At 43.2% G+C, this 27118-nt stretch overlaps 1 protein-coding gene across 5 annotated transcripts in view; it reads left to right on the forward strand.

Moving 5' to 3' along the window:
• Positions 1 to 27118, forward strand: part of IRAG2 (inositol 1,4,5-triphosphate receptor associated 2) — a 1168119-nt gene that overhangs the window by 489595 nt on the left and 651406 nt on the right. For 4 of the 5 annotated variants that reach the window (XM_078674100.1, XM_078674104.1, XM_078674101.1 and 1 more), the window contains one exon: positions 26943 to 27068. In XM_078674100.1, coding sequence (XP_078530226.1) covers positions 26943 to 27068 — 126 coding nt within the window. The remainder of the gene's footprint in view (positions 1 to 26942; positions 27069 to 27118) is intronic. The other variant, XM_078674103.1, reaches the window with a different exon arrangement.

Raw genomic sequence — 27118 nt, forward strand, 5'->3', positions numbered from 1 at the left:
CCCGGTGGCATCCGGGTGAGGCCGGGAGTAGAGCACCATTCTGCCTCTCTGTGATGACCATCTGCCCCACCCCCGAACCACTTCCGCCCTCCACCATTACTCTCCATCCAGCGCCCCTCATCCCTCCTCAGACAGCGCTTCATCCCTGGTCCATGGTCCTTGCAGCTCCTCTCCTCACTGAAGCCGGCAGACAGAGCCCGCGGCAGCCAGTGGCAGAGGGGAGCAGCAGCCACGGGTCTACACTCCCGCCTTCCTCCCACCTCTGCCCGCGAACAAAAAATAAGCATATCCACCTCTACTGCCCCCGCGCAGCTCCTCTCCTCACTGAAACCAGCAGACAGCGCCTGCGGCAGCCAGTGGCAGAGGAAAGCGGTGGCCACTGGTCTGCACTCCAGCCTCCCTCCCGCCGCCGTGACCCTTCTGCTAAGGTAAATCCCAGCGATCAGCACTTTCTCTACCTGCTCTTCAGGGTTTCTGCGCTTGCAAGGTCCACCCTCTTCTTCCCAGCAGCAAACTAACCCCCAACTATTGCTGTTGCTGGCAGTTGATTTTCACTCCATGCGAGGCACAAGATGGCTGCCAACACTTCCTGTTTGAAGTGTTCGCAGCCAATTCGAGCCAAGCTCGTGCTTTTAGGGTTAGACTCCGCCCATATATTGAAACTTCTTATTTTTTTAATATCTCCGGAACTACTGAACAGATTCACACCTTTTAACAAAAAGGGATCTTTCTGAACCAAGGGCTACCTTTTTGCCAAATGTGGTGTAATTCAGTTCAGGCTGGAGCATGTCTAAAGTTTCCTATGGGAAATTGCATGGGGAAAACGTTTTGGGACCCCGCTTGATGAATCACCCAGAAACTTTAAAGATAGGAGCAGACCGGAGTGCCCCATGAGTTTTGAAAATTTCGCGAAGATTCGTCGACCGACGCCAAAGTTATTGGGACTAGAATGTTGCGAATTTCCTATGGACAAATAGGTCCTAACTAGAACTACCTTCTAGCGACAGCCAGTAGGTAATGTGTGCATATGTGTATATGAGTGTGTATATGTGTATGTGGGCGTATGTATATATGTATATATATATATATATTCACTGAAAAAACCATAGGTTATAGACCATATATAGTTAGGAATTAGCATTTACAAAACCTTGAAAATTCACTGAAAAAACCATAGGTTATAGACCATATATAGTTAGGAATTAGCATTTAAAAAACCTTATTTTACTCACACAAAACCATTGAAATTCCATATATAGTTAGTTGCACTAACTATATATTGCGCACCCGCAATCCACTGCTGATGATGTCACATATTACATCATTCATGACATGGTCAGTGACATCACTGATGACATCACTGATGACATCTCAAATGACATCACTGATGACATCACTGATGACATCTCAAATGACATCACTGATGACATCATCTAGTGACTATGTTTCTGTAAAGTTAAAATATGTCTTACATATTGAAGAATGAGTGGATGTATAAGTGTCTGGACGAAGGATTTAGTAGGTGCATGACTGAATGTATGAGTGAGTGATTAAATGTGTCTCACTGAGTGCATGGGTTAGTGACTAAACTGTCTTAATTTGTGCATCATTATGTCTGTTGTTCTGTAAACTGCTGCATGTGTTGATCAGTAGCTATATGAGTAACTATATGGGTTATTGATTGATTGCCCAAGTATTTGCATGGGAGACTGAGTGTGTGTGTGGCTGGATGGGAGGTGTGTGACTCTGTACAGATCAATGTGTACTTGTATCAATGATTGTATAAGAGAGTAAGTATGTGTTAGTATATGGTTGAAAACGTAAGGTGCTCTATGTTTAACTGTATAGAGTAGAAAATGGAAGTGTGATTGATTCTTTACAGGACTGACTAGGTGTGTGAGTAACTCCATGGATGAGTGGCAGAGTGTGAGTGTCTGTATAGGTGTATGAGTGCATATGATTGTGTTGTAAACATGAGTGATTGTATGTATGAATGATTGTATGGGTGAATGAGTGAATGTGTGTGTAGACGTAGGAATCAGTGAGTACGTATGTAGTAACTAGTATTGGTGTGTCAATGGTTTCAAAAATTATACTCTGTTTTTAACACTGGGTGAAACAGAGGTTATATTAAAATGTGAGGAGATGCATTGTATTGTCACATGAATGATATCATCAGTGATGTGGTCATTGATGTCAAATGAGATGTCATCAGTGATGTCATCAGTGATGTCATTTGAGATGTCATCAGTGATGTCATCAGTGATGTCACTGACCATGTCATGAATGATGTAATATGTGACATCATCAGCAGTGGATTGCGGGTGCGCAATATATAGTTAGTGCAACTAACTATATATGGAATTTCAATGGTTTTGTGTGAGTAAAATAAGGTTTTTTAAATGCTAATTCCTAACTATATATGGTCTATAACCTATGGTTTTTTCAGTGAATTTTCAAGGTTTTGTAAATGCTAATTCCTAACTATATATGGTCTATAACCTATGGTTTTTTCAGTGAATTTCAATGGTTTTTTAATAGCAAATATCATAAGCTGTCGAATGTCAAGTACGTGGTAAGAATTTTTTTTTTCGTGTTTATGCACACTGATCTGCTTTGATTGCTGCCCCCCACCCCTCATTTCTATTAGGAGTACTCTCTCTTTGCAGATAGTGAAGGGTAGTTAATGCAGCCCTTTCCCCCTTTGTAATCCGTCGTGCCTGCTTCTCTCTCCATTTGATTGATTGTTCTCTTTGGTTCATTCTCTATTTACAAACAAGCACAGAGTCGCAATACTCTGTTTAGTCTTTGCAGATAGCGAAAAATCGTGTAAAAAAACAAAAGGAATCGAGCAAAATCAGTAGGCCACTAATGGGATCTCTTTTGACCTCGCTAAAATAGAAACATTAGGAACAACCTGTTGAAAATAGCAATGCGTATGTATATAAGCGGCGTTCATTTGTGTTCACAGTACCCCTTGTTGATTGTTTCAATCGAGCATTGAATTGTTCGAAGTTAATTCTCTTAACGATCTTCTCTACCTGCAAACGAGGAAGAATAGGAATATTCTATCTCCCTTTGCAGATAGTGAAGGGTAGGTAACGCAAGCCTTTAACACGTCGTACCTATTTCATTCCTCATTGATTGATTGATTGTCCGAACATTGACTGTTTGGGAATTAGTTCTTTTTGGAGGTATTCCCTGTTTGCAAATAAACGTAGGAAAATCTTTGCAAGTAGTGAAAGGGTACGTAATGCGGACCGTTCTCCCCCGTTGTAATCTGTCATGCCTATCTACTCCCCACTGATTGATGCACCTTTTTCACCCGGACCATTTACTAGAGATACGTCATCTGGCCCGACCAGAGAGCACCCCTAGTGAAAAGGACATATGCAATAATAACGAAGTGATCACTGTATCCTGTTAACAGAAACTTTACCATGAAACAACCTGGAAAGAAAAAAATAGGAAAACGAAAATCAGTAGGCCACTGATGAACATGAACTTTTATTAAACAACGAACAAAGAAACGATAACATAACGTAATGATAAAACCTATTAATGTCCTAGAAACAAGAAAACGTTAAAATATGCCAGTGGTGAGAGACCAGAAAAACAGTAAGAGAAACCAAATCACCCCTCGCTGTCCCACCGCCTGCCACGCCAAAAAAATCGATAGACTAGGGAAAATGCAAGTCAGTAGAACATCCACCCCCACTCTGGAAACTTCCAAGGTGGGGCAGGGTTCCGGCTACGCCCAGCCGGGAGCAGCCCATATAAGGCAGGTTCTGCTGCCACGCCTCGGCCAGGAGATCCTAACGTAGGGTGTAGCCGGAGGAGAGGCCGAGACCAGCGGGACCCGGCCAGGGGATTGCCTTTACAACGCTGAACAGTTGCAGGGGGGGGGAATGTCTCCTCGACCCTCCCCTCTCTCTCCCAGTCCGGCCGCGGTGGCCCTTGAGAGTTGCAGGTAGTCCCGCCACATGCTCTTCCGGTCCGACCACCAACGGTCGGGGGGCCGAGGCCGACGGGATCCGGCTGCAGCCGATAAACCAAGAAACCCGTTCATGGGGCCAGAGCCAGGGGCGTCCGGCCGACATCCACCGGAAGCCCGGCCCGAAGACGGACGGGACACTTCTTTCTTTTATAATGGCTGCGACAACACTGGAGGGGGATGTCTTGCACATGCCTCCGACCCCCCCTCGTCCTCATCGCCTGGTCCGGCCATAACAAATCTCAAGCGAGACGCCGTGGGGTGCACTGGGAGGGAGAGACGGTGCGAACAGGCCTCTCCCGCCTCCCCAGGTGGAGGCTTCCCAGCTGCACCCTCAGCGCTCCAGGCGGTGGCATCCTAACAACTCCAGTGCTGCACAGTTTCGGAACGACCTAGATAACGGTTCTTCCACTGTGGCCATGCTGCAACGTCTCGCCCGGCAGGGTGGAGCCCCTCCGCTCATGTGACCCCGCGATCGCCGGTAGCTGCCGAACTCTCAAAATGGCGGTCGACCTGGCAAGAGCGGGCCCAACATAAAGAAATGGCCCGGTCACTGGTTGACTCCACCACCGTAGTCCTCCACGACCTTGAAGATTCTAGAGGAGCCGCGGGAGTCTCCGACCCCCGATGGGGAATGACTGCCATGATCGCCCGTGGAGTGACGAAACTGTATCCGCGGGACGTCGGCGCTCCCATGCTGGCGCCAGCCTCACTTTGAATTACTACAATCCTGCAGACCTCACTTCCGGTGAAAGCACAGTGTGACCCGGTAGGAAAAATTATTGCACCCCCTCCCCTTTTTGACTGATAGTTCAAACCACCGATCCTTTCCTTTGCCCTTTTAACGGAACTTTGGACTGCCTCCCCCTCTTTTACATTTTCTAGAGAAAACAAAACATTAACCACTACATTAGCATAGCAGTTGACACCAGAACTGTTTTCAAATTGAAAACCAACAACATCTTCAACAGAATCCTTTTTGTTTCTGCTGTGACCCTGCTACAGCACAGGCATTGTCCCCAGCAGTAATTCTGCAATGCCGGTAAGAATAGCTGTGGTGCCTACTGGACTCACTCACCCCCGCGGCGCCCCACGCCATTATTTGCTGGGCGGCAACTTGCTAGACATCACTTTCGTGCCATCTAGATTTCAGCGCGTTCTGCTGCCTTGGAACTATTCGCACAACAGACCGCTACTGACAAGAATATTTCATTATTGGTGCTGTCAATTTCAATAAATCTATTGGATAATTAAAAAGAAATTGCCACGGTCTCTTCGTTGTTTAAATGTTTTTACTGTTTTTGTTTTGTTGTATATATTTATATGTTATTAAAGTTTTATATTCCTACTACTTTGTTGGAGTGCTATATATTTTTAATGTGACACATAATTGTAAAAACTTTGATGTACAAAGAGTCATTCCTGGAATCTTCCGCTTCAGGCTCGGTCCCCTCCCCAATCACAATACAGGATGGTTTTCAGATAGTAGGAACACGTGTGGTGTGACGGATCTCATCGGGTGTGGGCCTTGATCTACTATAACTCCTTTGAAGAGGGGTGATTCTTTACAGCTGGGGCCATAAACTACATCTGCAGGGCTAGCTGATAGCCTAGGACCGGCCTGGACATTCGGACACAGAGGAAGAGGAGTGTCAGAGGGTGCGGTAGTGAATAGGGCGAAAGGGAGGTGTCGGGCGGGCACAGAGTGTGATTCTCAGGGAAGAGCAGCGCAGATGGGGGAAGGTTTATTGCCCATGCATAAGACAGAGAGCGGTGGTGACCAGTGCCTGGGGGAGATGCTTACGAGGGTGAGGAGCCATGCTACGAATCGACAGCGTGCAGAGAGTGGGTCTGGTCAAGACATCTAAAATGGCTGCCGTGCACGACAAAAGTGTGGCATTTCAAAAAAGGCAAGATGGCGCAGACAATGTTTTTCAACACTTCCTCATTTCCTTCGAATCGAACGTTAACAGACGTTGGGGCATATTACCAAAGTTAAGCGATATTTATCGCTAACGATGCTTACCAACCAATTTTTTACCACTAAGCATCGTCAGAAATTATCGAAGATAAACCTTACTATTATCAAGGTTTATCGCAAATGCGATAATAAACGGCCGCAATGCATGAATATCGCTAAAAACTCAGCGATATTCATGCATTACCGAGCTAATACTCTTAGCCATGTTATCCACCTCCCATTGGATAACATGGCTAAGAACTGCTCAGGGCAGGTGTTACTTTTTGGAGATATTCGCGCTTAGCGCGAATATCTCCAAAAGTTGGTAATAGGAGATAGATATCTTGCATGTTGTAATGCAAGTTATTGTGGTATATGGAACTCATACCATAATCTCTCAGGAAAGCAGAAACTGATCCTTTTGGGACCGCCTAAAAAGGCCTAGGGGGTGAGGAGTACTCTACTTTGCCCCCTTTTCACGTTCCGAACTATTTTATTTTACTCTCTTCTGTAATTACACAAAATACCAGCGATAAGATGCATCGGAGACACACAGTGAGAGAAAGGAGGCCGGAGATGAAGAAGACATGTCAAATACACATTGGAGATAATATAGTGGCAGAAGGGAAGTAAATATGAGTAAACTTACCATGTAACATAAAAATGTTGCACTCTATACTATAAGTCTCATTTTATACTACAATCACTTCGCTACAACCTCATAAATTAAAAATAAAAATAAATAATGTCTCAAACAATTTTTGATTTCTAAATATAAATTTATTCTTCAGAATTTTCTAAATTTGAAACAACTACTAACATGTCCTCATCAGTAATTTCCTCTTCAATCATCTCATCTGGAATCTCCTCATTAAAAGTCTGCAATGATGATTCTTGTAACTCTATGGTCTCCAAACACTCGATAAATTCGCCATCAAGAGATTGATCAAAAAAATCATTCAAGTCATCTCCTCCTTCTGACAATATTTCATTATTGGTGCTGTCAATTTCAATCAATGTAGTGGAATCATTCAAGTCATCTCCTCGTGACAATATTTCATTATTGGTGCTCTCAATTTCAATCAATGTAGTGGAATCATTCAAGTCATCTCCTCCTTGTGACAATATTTCATTATTGGTGCTGTCCATTTCAATCAATCTAATGGAATCATACAAGCCATCTCCTCCTTGTGACAATATTTCATTATTGGTGCTCTCAATTTCAATCAATGTAGTGGAATCATTCAAGTCATCTCCTTGTGACAATATTTCATTCTTGGTGCTGTCCATTTCAATCAATCTAATGGAATCATACAAGTCATGTCCTCCTTGTGACAATATTTCATTATTGGTGCTCTCAATTTCAATCAATGTAGTGGACAATTCAAAAGAAATTGCCACGGTCTCTTCATTGTGAGCCATTTTATTTTGAAATTGCTTGCTGTAAATTGCAGAAAAAAATAATCACTTTCATTTATCGTTTTTAGTAATACATAATATAAAACTAACTTCATCAAGTATTTAGTATAACAGAAGGACAGCAAATAAATAACAGAAAACATTTTTCAAATTATCTTCAAGTGTACAACATAGTTCCCCTTACAAATTAACAACTCACCTTTTTAAAAGTAGCAGAAGTGTTAGTACTGTGTAAATCAAACACCAGAAATTCACCACCAAAAATTCCTCACAAATGTACCTCAGACAGTAGTATCACAAAATGGCTGTGGTTTCCTCTCATTTGACATATATACATAACCAATTAACTTTCATCACACACAAATACAAAACCAAAGTAACATTTTAATTGGTTCTAAATTTCAACACTTTCAAATGTGTTTTCCCCATGCAATTTTCCATAGGACATTTACATACGTCTACAGCCTGAATGGCTGAACGGAATTACACCAAACTTGGCAAAATGGTACATCAAACCTAAGAGGTCAGGAAGGATCTACTATGCCCCCTTATGGTCATTTCCCCCTTCGCTTTGGCCTCCTCTTGTCTCTCAATCCTACCGAGGGACAAGATGGCGGCCGCTACGGACTGTTTGGAATGTTGACAGACGCCGGAGAACCAATCAGCTTCGCAAAGCTCCGTAACGCGAAAAGTACGCGAAGCGGAGCGCTGTTACAGATATATATCTTTTTTTCAACGTTAATTTCTCAAAATCCACTGGAGCACATATATTGAGACCTAGCAAAGGCACATCGGGCTACCAGTCCCTAATATTTTGCCAAGTTTCGTGCAAATCCATTCAGCCGTTCGATTATTATTATTTTGGTTTTTTTTTGCCCCGCGGGGCCCTTTTAAAACCTCCACATCAAACCTAGGGGGTCAGCGAGGATCTACTATGCCCCCTTATAGTTATTTCCCCCTTTGTTTTGACCTCCTCTTGTCTCTCGATCCTACCGAGAGACAAGATGGCGGCCGCTACGGACTGTTTGGAATGTTGACAGACGCCGGAGAACCAATCAGCTTCGCTTCACAAAGCTCCGTTGCGCGAAAAGTCCGCGAACCAGAGCGCTAACCGGTCCGCTGTTACAGATATATATCTTTTTTTAAACGTTAATTTCTCAAAATCCACTGGAGCACATATATTGAGACCTACAAAAGGCACATCGGGCTACCAGTCCCTACAATTTTGCCAAGTTTCGTGCAAATCCATTCAGCCGTTCGGGCTAAAAGTGAGGCCAACCGCCCTATGGAAAACTCAATGTTAAAAACACGTTTTGGGACCCCCCTTTTTTCTCGGCCCCCACTGGACGAACCCCCCCCAAATTTTCAAGGGCTGCTCAGAAACAAAATGTGCCATTTTCCTGAAAATTTCAGCCGATTCCGTCCACAAACGCCAAAGTTATTAGACATAGAATTTTCAAAAAACCCATAGAGAAAAAATCCTAACTATATATACCTACTGGCGACCGCCAGTAGGTAATATATATATATATATATATATATATATATATATATATATATATATATGTATGTATGTATGTATGTATGTGTGTGTGTGTGATTTTTTTTTTTTTATTTGCAAAATTCCCAAAAACAAATTTAATACACGTCATGGCATTTTCTTCATGAGTAATGCAAAATACAACAGGAATATGGAGGGATCAGATAAGATACAAAATACAAAGTTCATTCAATAAATACAGGAAAATAACACCTCAAGTCGCCTCATAAGTTAGTCTTTAGAGAAGAACAAGTGCTTGTGCAATGAACAGGGCAACATAAGTGAACTTCATTAACACTCATGTTGCCAACCAGTCATCGCAGATAGCGGGACTGAGTTACGAGGCCCCTGCCTGCCACTGACCTTGGTCATCCAAACTATTGATCCCTTGACTTTTAATTCGGCTACCCAATTTGATAACTAACCTTGAAATTGGGGCCCAAATTCTTTACCCTAACTCCTTTTTTGTTCGGCCCCTTAACTTGTACACTGAAGATTCAATATTATAAATAGCCAATATTTTAGATCGCCAAATAGCAAAAGTGGGCGGGTCAGGGATTATCCACTGAGAGGTAATACCTAGGCGAGCAATAGCCATTGCTATGAATAAGAAGGCAATCTCTGGACTTATTCTTTTATGAGTTTCTGACATGTCTTCTAATCCCAGAATTAAGAGAGCTGGCGTAATTGGCACTGGAAGTCTAAAATCATGGTTAAGAAAGCCTCCAGCTCCTGTAAGAAGGTATCCATTTTGGGGCAAGAATAAAACGTGTATGGTGTCAGGAGCATATAAACATCTATTGCATGTCCATCCCCCCCTTGCCATCCCATTTAGCGATCTTTACAGGGGTGTAATAGAGATCAAAAACAGACATAAAGTGCTGGCTCCTAAGATTCCCAGTTAACAATACCTGATTCGCCAGCTACAATGAATTCCTCAATATCTATTGATTCAATTTCAAATCTAATTTCGCATTTTGCATTCTGCATGTCAATGTCATCTGGGGAGGCTTGAATTAAAATTTGGTAGATCTTACTGATCCGGGACTTAACCCCCACTGTTTCCACCAAGGGTATTTGTTCTGATATAAAGTCTTCCCTATTTTCCTTTCCCCCAAATAACTCAGTATCCGCAAATATTCAAATAATTCTTTTACCCACCCCAAACTTTTCCTGCAAGTTCATAAATGACAGAAGTTGCCCTCCTCCACACTGATCACCCATGGAGCTGATCCCCCTTTTCACCCACCTAAAAGTGACTTGGTCCTGAAATTTTGATGGCGTTAGCCCTAAAGCAGAGACTGGAGTACAAGCATTGAGATTGGAGATCTTCAATTTCCAATCCAACAGCAAGGACCTGGCTTTATTAGGCACTTTGATAAATTTATATGTGGATACGTAGGATTACTTGTAGGGCGATATATTTATCCTTTCCCAAACTCAGTAGTTCTTTTCATGAACTCTGACTTAATCCCCGTGGCCTCAATGGTTAATAATTTAAAAATCCCAGAGCAGAGAACAATACCAGTCAACAGTCAGTTCACTCAAACAGCACCACTCAATAATTAAATGTATACGTGTCGCAAAGGCATAAAGGTGCAAAAATGTGTAAGAAAAAGATAAAGTATCTCATGTGCGCACCACCGGAGGAGCTACTGGTAGGTTCTCACCAGCTTGCCCACGTACTTATCATCATCGATAACTTTCTCATGTAAAATAAAAATGTGTCCAGTGCGGGAAAGGTGTGAAAATTGAAAAGAAAAACAAGACCCCAGGAGAAATGAGACAAAAGAAGTCTCAAATAAAATGGAGTACAACTCACATACGCACTCCTAACTTTTTATTCCACATCGTGAGTTGGCTCAATATTAAAAACACAGCATGTTGTTAACCACTTTGAGGATGGCCAACATGTTTCATTGTCTATTTCAAAAGTAGCGCAAATCCCTCAGGGCAACCGAGGTCAGCGATCACCTCCCTGGGCCTATATACATCAGGAAAAGGAGTGACTGACAAGCATACACAGAAAGAAAAAACTTCGACTGGTAAGTCAAGGGAAACACCACTCATCTCTTTCTGTTAATTCAGTGCAGGTAATCATACAATCACTGACTGTACTACATTTGCTGCCAAATGTCCTATGATTTCTGTAAATATTTACCTAGTGAGAGCCATGGGCCCACATACCAGCTCTCACTTAGTGGCAGGCGTGTGTGTATATTTACACTTTTCTCCCCTTAGCAAGCACCTTCGTTGCTCACACCTTCATCTGTGGAAACTTATATAGCATATTGACTTTTCTCATCACTTTGTTAAATTTTTATCCTCAAATTACAGGTCTGGGTCAGGCAAGTCTTCCCAGACCTTCCTCCATGCTTAGTACTACATCACAACATATAATTTAAAAGCCTATTATTCTTCTAACCTGATTGCCCTTCCCTGAACCTTTACAACCTACATCAGACCCGCTCGTCATAGACACCACGCACACGTTAGTTAGTGCGCTCATCCACGGTACAGCTTACACATTCACAGGTACCATAACACTACTTTGCTACTCGTATTCACGCCCCCTTCAAAAATCCAATTGTGCACGGCAAATCACCCAGCGTACTCTCAACGTTTAAAATACAAATAAGCGTGGTCAATCGTCCTGGCGTATCACTGAAACTCCGTGATTACTCCAGTTTAAACGGGACGCGACCATCCTCCCTATGAGTCACGTGGTCAATGTTACAGACTCATCACAAACAGGCGGTCAATGTTACGGACTCAAAAAAAAACAGCGTCTGGCATCGCATAGCCAAAGGCGCGGCCATCTTAGAATGCCAGTCTAGTAGCATATGTAGTTATATTGCGGCTACTACACGACCCACTATTAAATGCGCCACGACTCATCTAAAGTAAAAACCAGCCCGACTTGCACATAGGGGCTCTGTTAAAGTTCTAGATCTTTCTCACATTCATAATCTCTGTTAAAAAAACAAAACAAAGGAACAACTGCCCGCCTCAAATGTTATTCAATAAGCCACCCAGAACATAGCATTCGCCTTGGTGGTTATGAAAAATTACCATATTCCTCTAACCAACTTGTACAAAATGATTTAAGCAATGCCTGTGCACATTCTTAAGCTGGGGGTTGCGTAACTTCATCAAGCAGCTGAGCATCTTCACTGGACCCATCAAATTGCATTCACAGAGAAGGGAGTGGACTGCAGCAGACACAGCATTATGGACCACAAAGGAGCACCGCTAAACATAAATCCCAAAGAATAAGCCACTCACTGTCTACTGATCTTATTCCGCTCAATTTGGTAATTCAGGCCAATTTGATCAGCCTTTTCGGAATAAATCCAGCAAGCCTCCTTCATAGCAAGGATTTTCTCCACATTGTTGGAATCACCCACTACCTTCTCTAAGACCACCCATTTTACTGCTCTGTGGTTGTGGTGTTTTTCTCTGTAGTGTTGGACCAATTTAGTGGTCAATTTTCCAGTTTTAATGGTACTTAGATGCTCTTGCACCCTGACTTAGATTTTTCGGGTTGTAAGGCTGATATAGTGCAACCCACATTGGCATGTTAATCTGTAAATGACATTCGTAGAGTTGCAATTGCGGAACCTATTAAGGTGCCACGTTCTTCCATTCTGCGGCTGCACACTCACAGTTTTCTCTGTTAACTCACATTCTGAGCACCCCCCACATGGGTAGTGCCCAGATGGAATGGATGTATTTACCGTTTGCTGTGCCGGCCTCAAATGGAAAAACCTGTCCTTTAAATTCTGGGCACGCTTAAAAGCAAACCTTGGTTGCGGCATTTGATAATCATTGTTAGACAACAGAGACCAAAGCTTTCTTATGGCCTGGCGAATCTTTGTGGAGAGAGGATCATAAGCCAATACAACAGGGAAGCAGTCATTGGATTCTTTTGAGTTCCTTTCTAGTAGAGCCTCCCATGGAGTGTTGTGTGCCCTCTTATGGGCTCTATTGACAATCGTCCTAGGATATGTACGTTGCACTAGTCTCTCAGTGAGCCTTTCAGACTGTCGTAGGTAATCACAAGTGGAGGATCAGTTCGTACGGTATCTGAGAAACTGCCCCACCGGGAGATTATCCCTCAAAGCTCTATGATTGATAATGCAACAGTGAGTTCTTATCTGTCGGTTTCTGATGTACACGTGAAGTGAGCTTGTTGTTCATTCCAATGTCCAAGTCAGGATATGTCGCCTTTTCATTACTTATGCTCCATGTAAATTTTAAGCTGTCATCACGACCATTCAGCCACTCCAAAAATTTAAGGAGATGGCTCTCCGAACCTGACCACACACACAAGACATCATCAGTATACCTCTTCCCGAGACAAATATGACTCTGGAAGGGGTTAGATGGATGATACAGATGGTGCTCTTCAGAATGGCCTACATAAATGCAGGCCAGACTCTGGGCAAATGTTGCGCCCATCGATGTACCCGATGTCTGTAAAAAAAAGGTAATTCATGTAGCAGAAGTGCTCTTCAATTTCAGCCGTACCGGGCTCCATATTCTGTAAGCAGCTTTCAGTATTTAGTTTTTTTTGTAATAACTGGGATCCAGTAGCCTGACCAAGCATCCATTGGCTTCAGCCTCCATCCCTCTTTCATATATATATATAGTCTGCCTGGCCTCTACTGGTACTTCCGCCTTATCCCCGACTAATAAGATACCTATATGTTGTAGAATCGATGCCCAATAATAGAAAAGAAAGCTAGTAATCGCCCATCTGCAGTGCTCTCCTGGGAGGGTCAGCCATTTGGCCGCCCATCTAGGTTTACGGTACCCCCATAGACATTTCTGACGGATCCTGTCCATTCTTGTTAGGTAGGACGATGAAAATTCTAAAGGGACCGTTCTAAAAATACATTTTAATAACATTGCTCATCTCAAATAAAGATAGGTGTAGATGGCTTAGCCCTTCTAGTTTCTTACTCACATCGTCCATTATTGGGAAAATATTTAGAACTGGAATTTTCTCTACAACCACTGTGATATTTACCCCTAAATATGTTGACTCCTGAACTACTGGGTGGTCTGCGTATCGAGCAGCCTTGGAGCAAAGAATATGTGTTTTCTCCCTATTTAACTTGTATCAGGATACTGAACTGTTCAGCTACACACTTAACCTCTCGAAGTGCTGAGACGACATCAGCGGTGAGCACTACTATGTTGTCCGCATACGCCGGTGCCCTATAGTCAGTCATTGACCTTTATTGCATCAATATTAATGTTCTGCTCTAATTTGTTTAGAAAGGGGTCAATGTAAAGAGTGAATAGCAGAGGGGAACACAGACACCCCTGCCTGATATATCTACTGATATCTAGCTCCTTTGAGTCCTGCCCTGATATGCGAATTACAGCTTTAATATAATGCCTTAATCACCTGAATAAATTGTTTGCATATTCCTTTCCATTGCTAGAGATACCACAGATACAGCCAGGGTACACTGTCAAACACTTTCGCCGGGTCCATCAGGACTAACCCCAGCAGTGAGCCCGTGGCCTGAGCCCAGTCCAACAGGGCAATTACCCGAGGGACATGGTCTGTCATCTCCCTACCGGGAGTGAACCGGTGTTGGCGAAGTGATACCAAGGGAATGATGACCTTACCTAATCTGCAAGTATTTTCGAATAGATCTTACTATGACAATTTGTAAGTGAAATAGGTCAATATGATTTTGGTGCCAGGACAGGATTCCCTTTTTTCTTAAACACAGCGATAATTGCCTTCTGCCATGAACTAGAGACCTGACCCCTTTGGGCCAACTAAAAGATTTGTAACATTTCTTGCCACAGGGATTTCGAAAATACCCTATAAAATTCTAGGGGAAAACAATCTGGGCCAGTAGTCTTGCCAAGAGCTAGGGAAGCTAAGGCAGTCTCGAGCTCTTTCCAAGTAATCTGGGAAGCAAGAATTTCATTTTGTGCATCTGTGACCTCCAAGGTCTCCCTAAACAAAATCTTCCAAAGGTTTCTCCCATGGTGGAGACACTCCCTCGGTAAATAGTTGTTCGTAATGCATTTAAGTCTTCTGTGGGGGAGTCTTGAATTTGATCTAAATGATCTCTGATTTTTTCAATTCAATTGGCAACCTCTCATTGTCGAACACTATTTACCATGACCCGCCCGGTATTTTCCCCCAATTCATACAGTTCAAACCTATATTGTGCATATTTGGCTACCACCTCAGTTCCAAAATGATGATATTTTAGATTTAATGATTGCAATTGCCGGCTGACAATCCTCAATGTTATGCCCCATAATTACTTTCTCCATTAGTTCTAACTCAGTGGTTTTTAACTGCTCAAACCAATTCCCAATCTCCTTCTGCAGAGCTTTCTGTCAGGAAATGGGGAAACTCAGTCTCCCCTTGAAGCCCTGCTTTGAAAGTATCCCAGACTATAATTTCTGAAGCTGAGCCCATATTAATATAAAAAAATTCCAAAATCCACTTAGCCATGTGTTCACGATATAGCTGATCGCCTAGAAGTTTTCTTTCAAAGGTCCAGGGCCTCAGTGCTCTAGTAATGCCGGTTAGTGGGAATTCAGCTATGAGAGAATTATGGTCTGAGATGAACCTTGGAAAGCTCTCCATTTTGACTCTTTCGGACATTTGATTAGTGGAAAAAAAAAGTCCAGCCGAACTATTTTTTTTTTCTTTTGTCCTCATATGCCAAAGATATGTCCAGAGTCCACTTTGTCCGTGCAACCCTCTACCCAACAGGTGTATACCTCCACCTATCATGGACTCTGAAAATCTTAATGGATGCACTTTTCGCAGATATCCTCTGACATGGTCAGTTCAGTTCTCCTAACTTGCCATCCATGGGACTGATCCAGGGGGTAGTAGTTAAGCTGCAAAAAGGCATAATCATTGGACAAAACTTAGTCATTCCTGTCACAGCTTATCCAGCCAAGCAATACAAGGCAGCCAAAAATGCTTGTTCCTTCACCAATTTGTCCTATCTGGATTCATTGTATATTTAATTGCATTTATCCAATCTAAATAGGATGGTGCAGTGTTTTTTAGCCATGTTTTACAGATTTCTCTTCGAGCAAGTATAATCAACGACCATTTGTTGATATCTCGAGGAAGAGACACATAATTTGAAAAATGCCAAAGATGATTAAAATTACGCTCACCTGGATTTTAAAATTAAACATGGCTTCCATACCTTGACAGACCACACACCAGAAATTATGTAATACAGGGCACCTTAAAAACATATGGAGGTCATCTGCTTTTTCCTGCTGACATTTTGGGCAACAGGGAGTAGCGCCTTTCGAAAATTTTGAAAGCTTAGCTGGGGACCAATAGACTCTGTGAAGAGAAAACAAATGATTTCTTTTTAAATTGGCAGGAGATACTGTAGTATGTAGTAATTCATAAGATACTTGCCATAATTCTTCTGTGTCTTTATCCGGCAAGTGATCTCCCCAGAGCTGAAGAGGCAAGATAACATTTCCATCCTCTGCTTCCAATATATTCCAGTATAGAGTTGCTGTTTTTAACTTGTTGTTCTTCCCCTGAAGCATTTCCTCCAGATCATTTGTTGCTCCCACCACTGTGCCCATATCCTGGCTCCAAATATTATTTTGGAGATATTTGAACTTCGATAAATTTCTGTCAGAATGCTGATCTCGTCCTATGATATCAACTGGCCCTCCGGCATTAACTGGAACCAGTGCTTTATATCTGCGTCCAGCAATGGTTTTGAAAGGGCATCCTTAGTCCACTCTAGAGACCCCGGTGAGTCCCAGATAGGAGCTAGAGCACAGTAATATCCAATGTTCAAAGATTTCCTTATCCTTGCCCAGGTGAAGGCTAAGTCTTTCAGTAGCTTTAGGCGAACCTTTTTTTTAAAACGCGGGTCTCAAAAATTATACAGGAAGCCTTGGTTTCCTCCTTTGATCTCCCATAACATTTCCTTAAACATTACTCCCACCTCTGATCCATCAGGCTGATCGAAAAGCATTATTTCTGCCTTAAGTAGTAGTGTCCAGGCATACAACTTCAGATCTGGGGCACATAGGCCCCCTTTGCTTTTTTTTCTTCGCAGCTTCTTCCACGAGATCCTTACACCCTTTGAGGCCAATACAAAGGAGTTCAATTTAGCTCAAATTTTTCTTAGCTTCTCTTCCTTAAAAGCTAAAGGAATATTCTGAAATACGAATATTAATTTAGGCAGGAGCATCATTTTCACTATATTGACTCTTCCTATTAGCGTAAGAGGAAGGAGTGACCATCCCTTAAAGGAATCTGCAATCTCTTTATCTATCTTATCCAAATTACGGTTCGTCATCTGTTCGATATCCTGAGTGACTTGGATTCCCAAATACCTTATCTCCTGTTTCAGAATGGAGAAATGAACATTTATGTTCCAAACCATGCACTCTGACTTTGCCTGATTAATCTCATAGCCAGAGATCTGCCCAAACTGTGAGGCTGCGCTATAGATTAATGGAATTGCTCGTATTGGATCAGAGGTATAGATCATCATGTCGTCAGCATAAAGAGATACTTTTTTTCCCCAATTTCTGTATTTGAAAGGGGCAATATTCATATCCTGCCTTATTTTCTCCGCCAGCGGCTCAATATAAAGATTAAATAATAGAGGTGAAAGGGGACATCCCTGCCTCGTCCCTCTTTTAATGGTTAATGGTGCAGAGAGGTTTCCATTTAGCAATATCCTAGCTATGGGGTGATGGTAGAAGGATGAAATAACTCTACAAAAATTCTCACCCAAATTGCATCTTTCCAATACTCGCACTAGATAGACCTAGTTTACGCGATCGAACGCCTTAGTGGTGTCAAGTGTGATAATAACCAATGGCAGGTTGTACAGAGTTGCTAGATCTATAGCACCCACTAATGTTTGAGTCAAGTCTTGTATGCTGCGACCTTTAACTAACCCCTTCTGATCGCAATGTAATAGATTGCCCACTACTCCATTCAATCTCTCTGCTAGAATCTTGGCAAAGATTTTATAGTCCAGATTAAGCAGAGAAATTGGCCTGTAGGAATCCGATTGCCCTGGTGGTTTAGATGGCTTAAGGATAAGGACCACAGTTGCCTCATTCCATGACGAGGGAATTTTCCCTCCCCCCTCAAAGATGGAAGAAAATAACCTATGAAGCACGGGGACAATAACAGGCGCTAAAACCTTATATAACTCGGCGGGCGGCCCATCTGGGCCCGGCACTTTGCCTCTTTTGCCCGGATCTATTGCAGTGGCACCTCATTTGGCTGATGTTTCGGTTTAGATTGTTAGATGCCTCATCCTCAATTCTCAATATGGCATATTGCTCAAGCCAATCTTGTATCAAGCTATCTTGTGGGGATAAATCTTCCTTATATACCAGCTCAAAATGTTTAAAAAAAGCTTCCTCAAAATCGCTAGTGTTCTCTGAGATCTCACCCGAAGTTCCAGATAGAACTCCTTTAATCCTGTTCCTATTTTGCTCCTTTTTAGTCTTCCAAGCCAGGAGCTTGGATCCCCATATTCAAAGTGTGCAAGAGTGCTAGCCTGCCACCGTTTCCTAACTCTATCATCCAATAGCTCTGATAATTGTAGTTTACGAGCAGAGAGCTCCGTCAGGGTGTCTGCCTTGGGCCTCTGATTCTGAGCTAAAAGATCATGTTCTAGCACACAAATGTTAAACTCGATTTCGGCTACCGTGGCCATAAACTTTTTTTGTCTCGTAAATTGAAATGCGGTAATTACCCCCCTGAGGTAGGCTTTGTAAGAGTCCCAAACAATTTCAATGGACGAGGTTCCTAGATTTACATCGAAAAACCTCTCCGGCTCGTCTAATAGCTTATTTACCATTTCCTCGTCCAACAAAATGGTTCGGTCCAAGGTCCATCTCTTAGTACCCTGTTCCTTACACAGTTTTAGAGCTAAAGAAACAGCCGAATGATCCGACAAATGGCCTCCTAAATGCTTGACATCCACCAAAGCACTCACTAATTCTTCAGCAATCCAAAAAAAATCTAATCTGGATTTATGGCCCAGCTTTTTGTTGTGGTAAGTGTAACCCTTTTTAGGACCACATTTCTTCCTCCATACATCCGCCCAACTCATTTGATGTATCGCATTTAGTAATAAAGATCTCATTTTATAATTATGTGGGGATTTGTCCTTATAAGTTTTGTCATATAAGGGATCTAAAACCACATTGTAGTATCCCGCCAAGATTAACGGATCTTTAAAGACTAGCAGTTCTTCCAGCAGCTCTCTTAGTGGGGCCGGATCGTCCAGGTTTGGCCCTTAATATCCAGCAACCGTGAAGTTATAAGTATAATAGCTGATCTTTGCTATGGCCCACCTACCCTTATTATCAGCCTTAGAATCCTCCACTACTAGAGCTGCATTGGTTTTAACCAAGATAGCAACCCCCCTTATGGTTACTTGCTGAGTGGTGCATATTATATCCTGTATCCACTTTTTCCTCTTGCAAAACTCCCTCAACTCTTTACCTATAAGATGAGTTTCTTGTAGGATAAAAATTTGCTTTGGGGCATCTTTCAGATATTGAAATATTCTCTCTCTTCCATGTTTAACCCTCAAACCGTTTAAGTTCCACGTTAAAACCCTCAAGATTGTATCCTGAACTGATCTAGCTTGTAACATTATTGACCTTGTTGTCTAGATAGAAGTATATTACTTTAACAGACCTAATTTGGCGAGTTGGACATATTTTTTTCTTTTTTTCCCAAATGCTCCCCACCCGGTACCAGCCGAACTATTATGTTATGAGGGGCCGATTAGAAAGTAAATCCTGGATCAGCTGGTCTGTGCTTATACCAGCTGTCTACCAGACCCTGTTCCCGCACCAAGCCTTGCAGGGGCTTAAAGACGCGTCCCTTCCTGCCCAGGTATGGTAGATCGGCATTAAGATTAAATTCGCTTTCTAAGGGGATGTTAAAATCCCCACTTAAAATCAGGAGCCGCGGCCAAAGGGCGAGTTCAACGCTTAAGTTGTTCAGTATATCGTGATCATGTAGGTTAGAACCATAGATAGAACCGATAGAACAGATCGTAATGGGGGCATTATTGGTTATTAATCTGAATTCTACTACAGCCCATTGCCCTGACTTACCTTCCTTGACTCGCTTGCAAAGCCCAAGACCATGTCTTGCCAGGATTGCAACCCCTCTAGTTGTTGTGGCCTGCCGGGTACATGCTAACACATCAAAGCCTAGATCCCTCAGCCACCATCGCTTACTCCAGGATATATGGGTCTCCTGCAGACAGACTAAATCAATCTGCATATAATGAAGGTTCTTAGCCAGCATACCCCTTTTTTATCATTAAGGCCACAAATATTTAGTGAACAAATCGGAATTCTAACCTCCATCCTTATATTCAGAATTCTTAGTATCAAAACTCTCCATCAAATAAGTTATATTATGCTGTAACATAGAAGACAAATCATTACTCTTTGGATATACATAAACATCATGACATATTAAACAAAAAACAAATCTCCAACTGCTGGCTCTCCAACTCCCTCCTCCTCTTGACCAGTCACCAAGTCAACCCCGTCCCCCTTCACACCCTTCACTGATAGCTAGACCTACCAGGTCTGGTGATGAAGTGGGAGCCCTCCCGTGTTACCGCCACGTTCAAGAAAAAGAAAATCCCTCTATTTATTTATATATACACATTTTTGGGGTTACTCTTCCCCCTTTCTTTCCCTTTTTTTCTTTTCCCTCCCTTCTCCCCTACCCCCCCCCCCCCCTCCCCTCCCACTACCACCTCCCCTCTCTCCCCCTTCTAGTAAGGCTCAAGAAAAAATAAATAAATGCATTTTAAAAAAGAGAGAAGGAGCGAGAAAAGACAAAAGTAAAGAGAGGTTGGTACAGAAATATAACAAAAGGGTGAGCGAAAATCTATTCCACCCGGCATGCATAGGATTTTCTCCAGGGATTGTGAGAACTCTTTAGCTAGAATCTTTGATGTAAAAAAATGCAGGATCTCTCTCCAAATTACTTTAAGTTTAGCAGGATTCATGTGTATCTGTATGTATATATGTGTGAATGTATGTATATATGTGTCCATATATGTGTATATGTGTGTATTTGTATGTATATATGTGCATATGTATATATTTCCAAAAGGCAAACGCTCTTTACTTCAGAGAGTATAAACGAGCCACACCATCCGATTCTGTCTTAAAGCTTTAGTAGCAGCAGGTACCCAGCATGACACATTTCAACTTGATAACGGTCTTGATCACATGGTATGTGCTTTCATTACTTGCTAGATTTTTAAAATATAGACAGTGAAGAAGGACTTTGTTTTCCACTTAGTCAATAATTAAAGCCAAAGCGGTCAAAATTATAAATGATAACTGTTGGACTTGGCCCTTCTGGCAGGTTCACCCCTAAACTTTTTGCTTTTAATGGTGACCTGGTGATGGTGATTTTTGGTTTCTGCGCACTTTCACTGTGTCCCAGTGGAAAGTGCGTGCGTACTCCGAGTGCATGTGGTGAGATAGGCCTGCCCTCCCATAGGAATGCATGGGGAATGTATGTGTCCCTGGTAGTTCCTAATGCGTGGGGTGTGCAGGCTCGAGTCTGGTATGTGCGGACTCATGTGATTGAATGATGCGCAATGATGTATGCGGCGTGTATGTGTCTAGTGTGGAAGTGCCACTTCTAGACATGGGTGTGCGTGTGCAGTTAGGGTGCTGGCACGTGGTTGGCTGGAGCTGGCTGGTGAGCCTGGCTCCAGGAGTCTGGATGGGTCTGCCCGGTGGTGAGTGTTGAGATTAGCATGTGTGATGTGAGGGAGTGGTGCACCTGGGTCCTGAATAGGGCTGGGCTTTCCTCACACAATGCTGGCTCCACCCCCTGTGGTGCGACTGATGACCCTAACCCTGCCAGTGAATAGAGGAGGGGCTGAGCACATCCAGAGTGCTCACAAACCAGCTGTGACTGGTTTTTCCCCTCACCCTGAAGCCAGACAAAGGATTTATTAGTATAAAAAGGGGCTGTGTCCCCATGAAAGCTGTTCTTTCCCTGGATCCTTTTTCTGAGGGGGGCTGCTGCTGGGCGCCAGGAGGACCGCCACTGGGGATAGCCTCCCTACCTAGGAGGACGCTGTAAGCTGGCACCTGGCAGGCCCAGCCTTGCTCCCCCACCTCCTAAAAGACTTTTGCCGACTTTTTGTTCCTCTAGCGCCTGGGGGTGCTTGATTCCTTCTCTAAGTGCCTGGAAGCCCTTTTTCTTTGCTATAGCGCTTGGGAGTGCTGTATTCACCCCTCAAAGCGCCTGGAGTGCTTTATTTATCTGGTAGCGCTTGGGAGTGCTTCCCTGGCTAAGGCCGGTGCCCACCCGGCCTCTTTTGCCTGCTGTTGCTACTGGAAGCGGCGCGAGTGCCCACCCCGCTCATTGCCGCACTTTTCTTGCCAGAATCGCCGCCGCCGCCCGACCGGAAGTCAGGCAGGCCGGGGGCGGGACAAGCGGGACAACCAGAAGCGGACGGGAGCCCACCCCGCGCTCCAGTGAGGGAAGGAAAGAGAAGAAGCCCGTAGCCGGCACCTTCCACGGGGCTCCCAGTAGTGAGGGAGAGCCCCGTGGTGACCGGCATAAAGGAGCCTTCCGCCTGGTTACCCGGAGGAAGAGGCGTGAGGCACATTGCCATGCCTGCCCCAGCCTCCACACAGAGGAGCGCCGCAGAGACAGAGCCCCGAAGCGGAATACCGGAGCAGAGCCAGAGGAACCCTGCGAGCCGGTGAGTGGGGCCGGTGTTTAGGGTAGAGGGGACGTCGGGGCACATTGCCGGTGCCCGCCCCCCCCACCCCCCCAGTCCGGGTTCACAAGAAAGGGGGCAGTGTATTTATGAATAGAGTGGCCCCGGTTGACAGCGGGCCGCTCCCACGGACTTGGGGGCATTTATTGGTTTCGGAGCCCACAAAGCTCTTCCAGCATCACAAGGGCATTTTTGAATTCAGAGTTCCCCGAGCGGGACTCCAACGTTCCGGGCATTCTGTGTGTTAAGAGCCCATGAGAGGCTAAGCGGCATTTCTTAACCCTAAATCTACCCCCAGCATGGAACCCCTACACTACCCAAACACCACTGCACTCCCTAAACCCTAAAGCACTACCCCAGCACGACCCCCTACACTACCCAAACACCACTGCACTACCCAAAAACACTACCCCAGCACAAACCCCTACACTATACAAACACCATTGCACTACCCTAAACCCCAACCCCCAGCACGACCCCTACATTACACAAACACCACTGCACTTCCTTAAACCCTAAAACACTACCCCCTGCATGTCCCCCTACACTACCAAAACACCACTGCACTGCCCTAAACCCTAAAACACTACCCCCAGCACGACCCCCTACACTGCACAAACACTGTACTACCCTAAACCCTAAAACACTACCCCAGCACGAACTCACAAACACTACACAAACACCACTGCACTACCCTAAACTCTAAATCTACCCGCAGCACGACCCCCTACACTACATAAAAACCACTGCACTACCCTAAACACTAAATCTACCCCCAGCACGACCCCCTATGTTACACACACACCATTGGACTTCCCAAAACCCTAAAACACTACCCCCCCAGCACGACCCCCTACACTACCCAAACACCACTGCACTACCCTAAACCCTAAATCTACACCCAGCATGACCACCTACACTACCCATTCACCACTGCGCTACGCTAAACCCTAAAACACTACCCCCAGTACGACCCCCTTCACTACCCAAACAACACTGCGCTACCCTAAAGCCTAAAACACTACCCCCGGCACGACCCCCTACACTACCCAAACACCGCTGCCCTGTGGTGCATTTTAAGTTGCAGAATTAATTCCTCTTCAATCTTGAGGGTCCCTGGGGCCCAACTAGCCCACCAGGTACCACCAGTATGTGCCAGGGAGCTGCAGTGCAGAGAGGTGTTCTGAGGTCACGCCCCTTTTCACACCTCTCTGCAACGCAGCTCTGTGGCGCTTACTGGTGGTAGCTGGTGGGCTAGTTGCACCCCAGAAACCCTCAGTTTTCAAGGGGAGTTAATCCCCCAACTGAAAACGCGCCCATGGCGCGTTTGCACAGTGGTGAAGGGAGGGGGCGGGGCGCGGTTTAAGTTGGTGAATTAATTCCTTGTCAATCCTGAGTTGTCCCTGGGGGACAACTGCCCACCAGGTACCTCCAGTACGTACCACTGAGCTGCGTTGCAGAGTGTTGTAAAAAGGGGCATGGCCTCTGTACACCTCTCTGCAACGCAGCCTCCTGGCGCATACTGGAGGTACCTGGTGGGAATTAATTCTCTAAATTAAAATGCACCACAGGGCATGTTTGCAGACATATCACCTCAGGCCATGCCCCCTTCCTTCACCACTGCGCAAACGTGCCCTGTAGCGCGTTTTAAGTTGGGGAATTAATTCTCTTTCAATACTGAGGGTCTCTGAGGGCCAAATAGCCCAACAGGTATCTCCAGTATGCGCCAGGGAGCTGTGTTGCAGACAGGTGTTCAGAGGCCACGCCTCTTTTTACACTTCTCTGCAAAGCTGCTCTGTGGCGCTTACTGGAGGTACCTAGTGGGCTAGTTTGACCCTAGGGACCCTTAGGATTGAAGGGGACTTAATCTCTCAACTTAGAACGGTGACAGGGTGTGTTTACACAAATGTGAAGGGAGGGGACAGGGCCTGAAGTGATGTGTGCAAACATGCCCGTGGCGCGTTTTAAGTTGGGGAAAAAATTCCACTTCAAACCTGAGGGACCGTGGGGGCCAAGTAGCCCACCAGGTGCTTCCAGGAAGCGCCATTGAGATGCAGAGAAATGATACAGGCTGTGCCCCTTTTTACATATCTCTGCTACGCAGCTCTGTGGCGCTTACTGGATGTACTAAGAATTCCGATTTACTTACCTGTTCAGGAGAGACCTCAGTGCTGCATCTTTGATCCCAGTACTGATCCTGAAAAGTAATTCTAACCATACTTACCAGTAACTTGAATTTCCTTCCGTAGGCTAACATTGACTGGTATCACTTGGAAATTCTTCTAAGTGTGGAGTTTTCTAACTTTAAAATATTCCCCTAAAACCATCCGAACAACTAATTCCGATTTACTCACCTGTTACCAGGAGAGAACCCAGTGCTGCATCTTTTAGCCCAGCACTGAACCTGAAAAGTAATTCTAACCATACTTACCAGGAATCCATTGTTTGGTTGTCACCAGAAAAGTTTCTAAGGGTTGATTTTCACAAACTCCAAATATTCCTTAAAAATCGCCTGTGTGACTTAAACACATTCTTTCAACTGTTTACAGGAGATGCATCAGTGCTGGATCCAGAATCCACCACTGAGTAAGAAAAAGTAATGATAACACTGCTTGCCTGTTAAGTGAATTTCGTCCCATAGGATAACATTGGTAATTCTATGTGAAAAAGTTTCTAAGCGTCAACTTTTAAAATACAATAATATTCCTTAAAAACGCTTTTACTCAACTGTTTACAGGAGATGTCCAAGGACTGAATCTAAGATCCAGTCCTGTGGTTAGAAAAGTAATCCATAAAGTAACTAATTGTATTTAACTAGAAATTCACATTGAGCGCAATGTTGCATTGTATTTGAAATTGTGTTGCCCATTTGCAACAACTGTAAGTACTGTACTTAAAAGTCTATTGCCTATTTCCAAACTATTTAAACTAAAGTAATTCATTCTGAGAATGTATATTTTGTAATGTATAATGTAATAATGTAATTTAAAAAATAAAATATCTAAAAATAGTGTGAAAAAATGTAGTAAAGCAGTATCAAAAAATAAATATAACAAATAATACATTTAAAATTAGTCATTTACAAATCCTTTGAAATTCACTGAAAAAATCATAGGTATCAGACATATTTTAGTTAGGAATTAGCATTTAAAAAACCTTCGAAATTCACAGAAAAAACCATAGGTTTGAGGCCTGATATAGTTAGGAATTATTATTTAAAAAACCTTTGAAATTCACTGAAAAAACCATAGGTTTTAGGAGTGTTATAGTTAGGAATAAGCATTTAAAAAGCCTTTGAAATTCACTGAAAAAACTATAGGTTTTAGGGGTGTTATAGTTAGTTGGACATTTCACTTGTACAAAACTCTCGCGCCCGCAATCCACTGCGGATGATATCACATATGACATCATTCATGACATGGTCAGTGACATCACTGATACATCTCAAATGACACCCCTAAAACCTATGGGTTTTTCAATGAATTTCAAAGGTTTTTTTAAATGCTAATTCCTAACTATATCAGGCCCCAAACCTATGGTTTTTTTCAGTGAATATATATATATATATATATATATATATATATATATATATATATATATATATATATATATATATATATATGTATGTATGTATGTATGTATGTATGTTTCATTTTCCAGTTTTCTTTAACACCGACACAGCGGGCTGGTAAGAAATCACACTATTTCATGCAGATGTTCCTGTGTTATATATATATATATATATATATATATATATATATATATATATATATATATATATATATATATATATATATATATATATATATATATATATATACATACACATACATTAACCATAATGACAACTACACATGGAGTCCAAAACGTTCTTCTCAAGATCTGTTCTTCCCGGGCTACTTAACCTTTTTCTGTGCATCTCACCTTGAGCACACTGCTGCTTCCATTTGTTGTTTAACTGCTTTCAAGAGCATGGTGAACTAACTTTTATCATGATGAGTTATTCTTCTCCGATATTTGTGTCTACACTTCTTGGTTTGCACCTGCTTGTCTGCCGTTGACCATTGATGATGTAGAGTACAAAATAAAACCTCTGTGTAGAGCTGTTAGCTACTGTGCGGTAGCATGTTGTGGCAGGGAGAGAACATTGAACTGCCTTTGCATTATTTTGAACTTAATCGGAAGAACAGTACAGATGCTGTTATGTATTTTTACTTCACAACCACACTGAATTAGTTTTCTGAGATGTCCCCTTTACAGCGAGAAGATGCTTGTAACATTGCAGACCTCCTGATGACTTCCTTACGAAGGGAAATAAGACCGGAGATGGGCACCATGGAAATGTATGAGAAAACATTTGAAGTAAGTAATGTGTTTAAATGAATGTCTCGTCTTTCAGCTGTCAGTTGACG

The sequence above is a fragment of the Lissotriton helveticus genome, chromosome 1_1 (genome assembly GCF_964261635.1).
Source record: "Lissotriton helveticus chromosome 1_1, aLisHel1.1, whole genome shotgun sequence".
In the NCBI taxonomy this organism is placed as follows: domain Eukaryota; kingdom Metazoa; phylum Chordata; class Amphibia; order Caudata; family Salamandridae; genus Lissotriton; species Lissotriton helveticus.